At 41.0% G+C, this 9920-nt stretch overlaps 1 protein-coding gene across 2 annotated transcripts; it reads left to right on the forward strand.

The window, feature by feature from the left end:
- The first annotated feature begins 1235 nt into the window (after window positions 1-1235).
- dmap1 (DNA methyltransferase 1 associated protein 1) lies at window positions 1236-6826 on the forward strand. 2 transcript variants are annotated; one of them, XM_070909368.1, is made up of 11 exons: window positions 1236-1331; window positions 1529-1620; window positions 2053-2248; window positions 2428-2586; window positions 2707-2874; window positions 3034-3219; window positions 3591-3662; window positions 4269-4341; window positions 4929-5138; window positions 5193-5281; window positions 6726-6826. In XM_070909368.1, the coding sequence occupies exons 1-11, from the start codon at window positions 1236-1238 to the stop codon at window positions 6783-6785; spliced, it is 1401 nt and encodes a 466-aa protein (XP_070765469.1). In that variant the 3' UTR covers window positions 6786-6826. The 2 variants fall into 2 exon arrangements, with proteins under 2 accessions (XP_070765469.1, XP_070765468.1); XM_070909367.1 differs by having other exon boundaries at window positions 4929-5281.
- Window positions 6827-9920: the final 3094 nt, after the last annotated feature.

The following is a 9920-nucleotide window of genomic DNA, read 5'->3' on the forward strand; positions in this document are numbered from 1 at the left end:
GTGTGTACGCTTGCCTTGTTTCAAGAAAGCCCTGTTGTAAATGTCACAATTTACTGATTGTTCATAATGTGTATCCCTTTTACTGTTTTGAATGTCACGTGCACACAGTTTTGTACAGCTAACAATAAATATGTGATCATTTAAATGTAAAATTGAGCATGTTGTTTGGTAATGCTTTAGTTTGGGTAAATAACCCAACAGTATATAAAAGAACCCAATTATGGGTCAGTTATTCTGCTTTTCTCCAATTCTCTAAAACAAGCCAAAACCTCAACAACAACAAAAACAAATCACATTAAAGAAAGAACGTGTTTGACTGTTTTAAGTCATGTTTCAACAAGTTTACCTGAATCGCTCTGTGTCTCTCCTCTCTTTGTCACTTTGTCAATTTTAACATAAATATGTTTTATCACACAGTTCCTTAACATTGATAGCACTGCTACTCATTGTACTGCATTACTATACTATACTATGCTTCATTGTTACTAAAAAATGTGTTACCTGGTTTCTGCAACTGAAGCATAATTTGAGAAATTAGACATTTTATCAATTTAATCTTGCTATAATTTTGTAAATTCCATGTACATTGTTGTAAAATTTCGAACTATTCTTTTCTTTTCCAAGAATGAGCACTGTTCTAAATCGGTTTTATGAAGAAGCTTTTAGAAACGACATTAGTCATTTAGCTTGCAAAGGTTCGTTGAGTTGTTGTTATAATTGTATTATTTGTACCAACCCTGTTTGTGCTTTCAGTGTCACGTTCAGTTGTTTTGATTTATTTGAAATAAAAAATGATAATAAAAAAATAAAATAAAAGAGGTAAATCTGCAGTTCACCGCCAGACCTCACGGGGGCGACAGTCAATTCTTGAGTAAATCTGTACAGTCACGACGACATCTTCGGGGACGGAAGTAGTGTTGGTTTAGGTGGCTAGCTACTCACCTAGCCTGAACAAAAGCTTAGGAATATTCTTACTAACTGCCCCTATAGCTTTCACGTATAGTAGAAACGTTCTCGGTAATATTGCGAAAACAAATCTTACAAAATCGTTACTTGGCTTTTTGCGGCTCTGTGTTAAGTTCACGTAGTTTAGAAATGACAACGTTAGCCTTTAGCTAGGAGCGTATTCGTTGGACAGTCCCGCATTAACGTTAGTGAATGAGCGCCTGTGAATGAATGAACAGTATTTACCTTTGACAGGTTGTGAGAAGCGTTAATTAACGGCATATTAAGTCATGGCTACCGGTGCTGATGTCAGGGATATTCTGGAGTTGACTGGAGGAGAAAATGACGGTCCCATCAGCAAGAAAGATCTCATCAACTCAGACAAGGTGAGAGATAATCATAAGATACCCATAATGATGTCTATCCCAGTTTCTCTAATTTTACTCAATATTCAACGAGTCCCACAGGCTGTGGGACAAAACCATGCCATTGCCACAGCAAGAACACGATGCTATGCTGTGCTTGAGAGTATTACCAAAGGTTTTCTTTAAGATAAATAACCAATTTCTCCATCACGTCTCAGAAAAAAACCAAGAAGACAACAGAAACGCTGACCTTCAAGAGACCCGAGGGAATGCACCGAGAGGTCTATGCCCTGCTCTATTCAGATAAAAAGTATGGGGTCCTTTTGAGTTTGTCTTAAATCAGTGTACTTAATTAACCTTAAAGTTTTGATTAGTAAGTATTGTGTGTAATATGTTGCATGAGGAAGGGATCAGGACAAAAATGAGAGGTAGGAGCGTTTTTCTCTCTTCCATGGATAATGATTGTTCATCATAAAGTCAGAAAAGGAAGAAAGAAAATGACAACAGTTGCCATTATTATCAAGTGTGTAAATCTGATATTAAGACCAACGACAGCCCAGTGAGTGGCATGTGGCAAGGGTTTGTGTTCAAAGTTTTCACTTTTTATGTTCTTTTGTAGCTTATATGTATATGCTGAATATCCTAATTGAGCTGGTTAGATTACAAAATAGATAAAGCAGATTTTCCACATATTTTGTACTCTTGCTTTAACAAAGACTTGTTTATCCTGTTAATCCCCCAGAGATGCACCCCCTTTGCTGCCAAGTGATACTACACAGGGCTACAGGACAGTAAAAGCCAAGCTGGGCTGTAAAAAGGTGCGTCCCTGGAAGTGGATGCCTTTCACTAATCCAGCTCGCAGGGATGGGGCTATATTCCACCACTGGAGACGTGTGGCAGAGGAGGGCAAGGATTACCCTTTTGCCCGCTTCAATAAGGTAGGGATGACTAGAGTCCCCTCTTTAGTCTTACCATGTATGCAATACATAAGGGTGGATTTTTACAGCTACCCATATTCTCCTATCTCCCCCTCTTCAGATGTATACACTAATTTACTCTTTTAAGTTATTCATCCTGATTCACTGCATTCTCTCTGTTCTCCTGTCTGCCTTTATAGACAGTGCAGGTACCAGTGTACTCGGAGCAGGAGTATCAGATGCATCTCCATGACGATGGCTGGACTAAAGCAGAGACGGATCACCTGTTTGACCTGTGCAAGCGCTTTGACCTGCGCTTTGTAGTTGTCCATGATCGTTACGACTATCAGCAATACAGAGTAATCACTCAGCCACTCATCTACTCGTGTTCCCTTGTACTGAGGATGTATTGCAAAAATCACAATGAAGTAAGTTAAAGCACATATTTGTAGTAACATTCTTCCTTTCATGCTTTTCAGAAACGTTCTGTGGAGGACCTCAAAGAACGGTATTATAGTATCTGTGGTAAGCTTACCAAGGTCCGCGCAGCATCAGGGACAGAGCCCAAGACCTACATCTTTGATGCCGGCCATGAAAGGCGCCGTAAAGAGCAACTGGAGAAGCTCTTCAATCGCACACCTGAACAGGTTAGTAACTTTGTGATTTTATTTTTAATCTTATTATGTTGTTAAGCTTTCATAACTGAAATATTTCCCATTCAAGACGAGAAGCATCATGCCCATGCCCAACATTGCCAAAGCTTGTAAGATATTTTCCAGCTTGCACTTCTCTCGTTTTTCCTGCAGGTGGCAGAAGAGGAATATCTTATTCAAGAGCTAAGGAAGATTGAGACCAGGAAGAAAGAGCGTGAGAAGAAGGCCCAGGATTTGCAGAAACTCATTAAAGCAGCTGATACAACCACAGAGTTGAGGCGAGCCGAAAAGAGGGTTTCCAAGAAGAAGCTTCCACAAAAAAGAGAAACAGAAAAACCGGTATTATATGCACTCATACAAAAGGAGCAAAGTAAAGCACAAGTCCATGAGAAATGTTTCCCACCAAATTAAAGTATCATTAGAGGAAAAAAGCCCTGTTTTTATTATTGAGACGGCACAGCCTCATGATAGTGGAAATGTTAAGATTCAGCTAAGTGTCAATATTTTGTCATTTTATCATTTTATGTTATTTTGATGGAACAGCTGTGTCTCAAAGAAACTGAGGTGGCTCTTGTGTCTCAGTTTGTGACTCACTATAAAGGCCTGATTTATCCCATAATAATTATTTTAACAGTTTTACACATTAGGTCTATTCAAAATTCAGAAGGGTGTCATGTCTCGTCTCTTATCAGTTATCTCTTCTCTTTTAGGCTGTTCCAGAGACAGCAGGCATCAAGTTCCCTGACTTCAAATCAGCGGGAGTCACACTGCGCAGTCACAGGGTGAGTATAGCTAGATCCTATTAAGGTATTAAAACTTCACTTTGGCTCTCAAATACCAGTGAGGAACTTAAAACACCAATCTGGAACAAAGAACAACCTGTATTTTTCTGTACTGACATTTATTATTGAAATGTATGTAAATATAATATAATATAGTATTAATGTTTTGAATTTGAATTTTAACATTTCATAAAGTTTTGTTTGAACCACAAAACAATTTAGTAAAGCTTGACCCTACAGTTGATGTATGTGAGAAACCAGAATGTCTGAGTTGAGCTAGCTATTTCTCATTAGCACTGTGATGATTAATTCTGTTAGATATCTATAAGACCTAGCAAGGGGACTCTTATTCATCTTCAAGACTGATGAGGAGCTGCCGCTCTCTATGGAAAATGCATTAGCACAGCTAAAGGAGTGGAGTATCCCTCGAGCTAATCACTCAGACAGAGTTCAGTGGATAAAGACATTTTGATCTGGCCTGCTGAAGTGCATTTCATACGAATAAAAAGCCCTGAGGTGGAGCTGTTTATCCTAATATCTCCGACACCTTAAATCACACCCTTGTGTGTGTTGCCGTGTGTGTCTGTGTGTTTGTGTGTGACTCAGATGAAACTGCCAGGCTCGGTAGGCCAGAAGAAGATCAAGGCCATTGAGCAGATCCTGATAGAGCAAGGAGTGGGTAAGTGTGAATAAACATTAAAAATCTGCGAACATTTCAAAGTTTTACATTTTGAACTGTTCTCTGCAACAGAATGACAATATAAAGATCCTAAATTGGGTATTTAGTGGTCTCCGTTTGGTGTTTTCAGTATAGCAGGGAATTATTTTGAATTACTGCCAGGAATATTCTGACATGTTTGAAATGCATCAAGCAGTGTAGTCCAAATACAAAGAGGACAGTGTGGTTTAACAGCAGTAAGCTTACATTTAGGAGCTGTTTCTTGACCAACACCACCTGGGTGCAAAGGCTGCATGCAGCATCTCAGAGGTCCTGTCCTCAAGGTGAAGTTGTCTGATGACAAAAAGATATGACTTTAAAGACATGGCTTCTCATTTGATTTTAACATACCAAGGATACTAAGTAGCTAAACACACCTATCTACACTGTACCGAACAGTTTGGGACAAATACTTGCATCGGTTACACCATCATCTTCTACTTTGCATAATAATGTCACAATTATAAAGTAGTTTTGTAGTGTTTTAATCAAAGCGCTTCAGTCTCATTTTCATTGATCTTTGCTCATCTGTCTGTCTGTGGATCCAGATCTAAACCCCATGCCCACAGAAGAGATTGTTCAGATGTTCAATGAGCTGCGTAGCGACCTGGTGCTGCTGTATGAGCTGAAGCAGGCCCACAGCAATTGTGAATACGAACAACAGATGCTGCGACACCGCTATGAGGCCCTACTGAAGGCCGGCAGCGGAGGCGGGTGTGGTGGAATTACAGGGGCCGGACCAGCGGCTGCAGCACAGGGTGGAGAACTCAATGCTACCAACAGCACTACAGCATCCACCCCAGGGGGTGAAGCTCAGTCCTGGCCCAGTGCAGACGACATCAAGGTGGAAGCCAAGGAGCAGATCATTGATGTTGTAGGAGCACCACTTACCCCCAACTCAGTAAGTCTGCACAGCTTAGACCCAAACTCTTTCAAACCATCACCCAACATTGGGTGAAGATATATTTCTACCAGAGCTGTTAGTAAGTCTTTTGAACCAAGCCAAAGTCAAGTCTTAAGTCTATGAGAAATGTCTTCTGGTCTATCAAAATTAGTATGAAAATGGCAAAAGCACAATGGCCAAAATCACACCAAATACTTATTTTTAATGGAAATTGGGCATCCTGGTTTTGATTTTAACACATTTCTGCTGGTCACATTGAAATCAGTGTTAATACTGAATGTGAGTATGCTTCCTAATTATTTTATCGCTTTATTTTTTCAGAAAAAACTATGAGGATTAGGTAGATTAGACTTGAAACGGCTTTACAAGTGAAAAAATAAGCATGACTGGAAGTCAAGCTTAACTAGCAAAAAAAAGCAGCAGTTCAGGTCATTTATCATTAAGCTGGAGGAGCATTTATCCAAAAACATTTTATTAGATATTTTTTATCACAAACTCCTCAAGCAGTAGGCAGCTGCCCCCTCCTCAAGGTCTTGTTTGAAATAGGGTGGACATCATTTTAAAAAGTTTATTGATAATACAATAGACAATATACAACTTATTAATAATAATCTTAAATATTTGACAAAAGACGAAACTCTTTTGATACCTAAAAGCAGGAACTAGCACATGAATAAGTGATTTGTGCATCAGAATCATTTTCATGGCTGCAGCAGGGAGGAAAGAGAGATGCTGATATGAACAGAGGAAACTATTGAGCTAATCATGTATGGACTAATTCATTTTATAATAAAATGTAATAGGCGTTTTTTGAGATGATTTGCAACACATATGAAGCTTCAAAGCCTGTCAGCCTGAAGCCGATAGCAAATGTTGTCTTCTACCCTGTCAGCATTTGGCAGTGTTAACGAGTGGGAACCCCGTGAGGGATCCAGTCCTTGTCATTGCACTAGCGACTCCTTGTGATTGGTTTGGGTTCGTATGTAGAAGTGGGTAGGATCTGGGTAGATGATGTGAAACCCTGTGCAGAGTACAACCTCATAATAAAGATCTGGGCTGGCAGGTAAAAATAAGCAGTTGTTGACTTCAGGTGTATTGGTTGGAGACACAGGACTGTCTTCACATTCCCCCGGAATCAGCAGTGGGAGTCCGCAGTGTCGAGCACAGCAGAGCACTGAGAACTGGTGATTTCAAATTGGTAGAAAAAGGGAAAACAAATCAAAATAAATTGCTATACCTCTAAAGCAAGTCCGCTTCCTGCCTCATTTCTGGTGTTTTAAACATGGTGATCCTGTCATTCATTAAACAACATTCACTATTTATGGCCAGTTTGCCCTGCTGTTCATCAAACATGTACACTGGTAAAATACTCTCATGACTGTTAGGAATGCAGAAAGAGGAGGAAATCCCTGATGTGATTGTTTTGTGTATCACATTGCAGCGCAAACGGAGAGAGTCTGCATCCAGCTCGTCTTCAGTGAAAAAGGTGAAGAAGCCTTGATGAGGACGAGAGCACCAGCTGGTACACGGTGGAGGACAAGGGACCGTGTTAGTTACTCTGGTCACAGTGGAGACGCCCACAAGTTTTATAGTTGGACAAAGAGGGACACACGGGGTCTGTCCATTTACGAAGAAGCGCCACTGACTACACACACACACACACACACACACACACACATACACACAACTTATCACCTACCAATGAGACCTCTCCAACCCCCTCCCCATCTGGCCTGCCCAGCATCTTTGTGACAAAGGCAACAACTGAGTGACATTTCATTCCATTAGTGCACGTCTCCCTGCCTCCACCATTGCTCAGCCTTAGATGAGGCAAGATCAACTGTAAATTGCCAGGCTGAGCTAATCGGGACATGGGGAAGAAGGTGGGAATGACTGGGTAATTGAAATGAATTGGAATGAAAGAAGAGACTCTGGGAGTGGGAGCACCTCGATGCTCAGTTGACCCATCTGAGTTTTTTTTGTAGCCTAATCATGCCATAGTGTTTACTGGAAATGTGTTTTTGTGTTAGCCTTTAGTACCCACTGTAGCTCCCTCTCCACCAAGACTGCATCTCGCTCTCTCATAGATGGTGGTTCCATCTGCTGCCCATGCTTTTTGTTGGACTTATGAGGCTGATTTGTGTTGTTTGTCTTCAGGTAACCTTGAAGATGCTTTAGTCAACGATTCAATAAACCTCATTGGTTTTTTTTTTTCTTGCTGCGTGTTACGCACGTTTATGCCACCATGGTCCCTTTTCACATTTCAAGCACTTTTTTTCTTTCTCAGATGAGATCTTAACTTGGAGGCAATTAGTGTTGAATACACATTTGCTGAGGAAATTGTAGGATCATGACATTCTTACCTTACCTGTCATCTAAGTTAAGTGACAACTAATGACTTCATTAATATGATAATTAAGCAGTGATCATTCTTTGGTTGGTACAGCCACTGAAACTTCATTATGTCCCCTCTCCATAATATTGCTAATTGCATGTCAATTATGTCATTTAGCCTACTTAGACATTCATTTCTATGCAAATTTTGAATGCCCAATTTACCCAGAAGAGGGGACTGTGATCTGGTCATGCTGTGTGTTTATATATCTACAAAGATGTATACTATTCAAGTTCAGGTACTGCAATCTGCATATAAAATTATCCAAATTTCTTCAAATTGCAACCATTTTGGGGGGTCTTGTTTGTCATCACACACTTGTTCTATAACCGAAAACCATTCGATGGTCACTTAAAATTGTTTTTGGAATATAAATGTAGGTTTTTAACTTCTTAACTTAAAGTCCAAATGTGATTTTGTTTATGTCACTGTTATTTCTCCAAAAGAAATAATTTACTCAAAAGCAAGAAAAAAGCAGTACCTTTTTATTTAACTATATATTTTTTTAAAGGTTTGATCCTCTCCAACTTCAGAAGCCTTCTTTCTCAGCTGTCATAGGTGAAAATTACAGCATCCACCGAATGTTGCCTCATCACCACAATCATAACATCTTAATTTAAGGCTCTAATAAGCGCTGCTAAGGTTACAGTGTAAACCCATTCACATGCTGGAGGCCGTTTGATTGAGAGAGAGAGAGAAAGAGTGAGAGAAGGCAAGTAAACATGGGTAAAATGGATTCTCACTGTCTATATTTCATGTTGAAAATTGGCTCATAAATCCAGTGGTTTGATCTATGGAACCCGTCGTTGCTTGAAAAAACCTCCGTAAATGTGTAATTTCTCCCTTGACAGAACACAGCCGAAAGGCTATCTTTCTTTTGCTTCCTCCTCCCCTCTCCCCTTCTTTCTCTGTCTCTCATTCTCGCTCCCTCTCTCTACCAGCCTGGTGTTGGATTAATGCTCTGCTCTCTTCCCCTCTCTCCTTTCATGCTCCTCTGATATCTTCTTTTCATCACTGCTCATCCATTTATCAAAACTGGGGCTTCTCTCTCTCCCCCTCTCTATCTCTCAATATCTAAACCCATCTTAAGTTATATGGCAGGTATCTTGTAAGATAGGCTTCAAGAAAGTGGAGGTTATTAATAAATACTTGTCTAAATTGAAAATAGGTGGGCAGGGATGCATCACCAGCCATGTGTGAATGATAAAGACCTCCAGCAGCCCCCATCTTGCTCCATCTGCCGTGAGCTCCATCCAGGCTACAGTGTACGTTCTGCAACACTGATGTGAAAAGCATGATGCAGAACACCACGGCGGAGTGTCTTATAATGTGGTTGTGATGGCATTGAGATGGGATCTCTTTATCAAGGCCAGGCTGAAGCTTTAATCACGGCCTAAGAGGTGTGCTGGCTGTTTATCATAATTGAACTGTATCCAGGCTAATCGCTGGCATACGTCACTGTCGAGGGGTCGCTGGGGCTGCACCAGCAGGCGATGCTGGTGGTGGTGATTGAACACACAGTTAAGAGAAAAGATGTGTACTGAGGGACATAAGGCAGGAAGAGGCAGGTAATAGCAGATGTGATAGAACCCTGTTCAAATACATCACGCCTTGAGGTAATCGCTGATGTGACGATGATTAGATTGTCGATGCCTCCTTGCTGTGGCACAGTGCTTTATACCCATCATGTCACATACAATCACTGATTACTACAAGGGGAGGAGGCAGGAATGGTACAATAGGAGTATAAGGACAGGGTCTGGATAATTTCCCTCCTGAGCTCAGGAGGAGCGAGCACTTATGGGCCATAACAAATGTCCAAAACAGACTTTCACCTCCATGCCCCTCTCTCGTCTCCATGTCTCTCACTTTGACTCTCACCTCCTCCAGTATTTAGGTCACCTTGAGGGAGAAAACTTTTAATCATTGTTCCACATCAAATTCACCTGTGCCCTCTGGGACGCTGAGCTGCAACAAAGAGGAGGGGAGTTGAAACCGCGAGTAGGAAAATCACAGTGGCCCACAGGGCTGGACAGTGGAAGTCATTTCCACTGGATTTTTTTTGCAAGTGGGGGAAGGCCTGCTACAACACAAACCCAATCACTGGTGCTAAGCAGTGCTTACAGCTAGGCATTAACCCCACTGTCCACTCTCCACATTAAAGCCCCGGGGAGGCAGAAGAGAGTGGAGTGGAGTGGAGCGGAGAGAGTGGGACTAAATCTAGACTATCCTATTCTCCGG

Source organism: Enoplosus armatus, chromosome 7 (genome assembly GCF_043641665.1).
Source record: "Enoplosus armatus isolate fEnoArm2 chromosome 7, fEnoArm2.hap1, whole genome shotgun sequence".
Taxonomy (NCBI): domain Eukaryota; kingdom Metazoa; phylum Chordata; class Actinopteri; order Centrarchiformes; family Enoplosidae; genus Enoplosus; species Enoplosus armatus.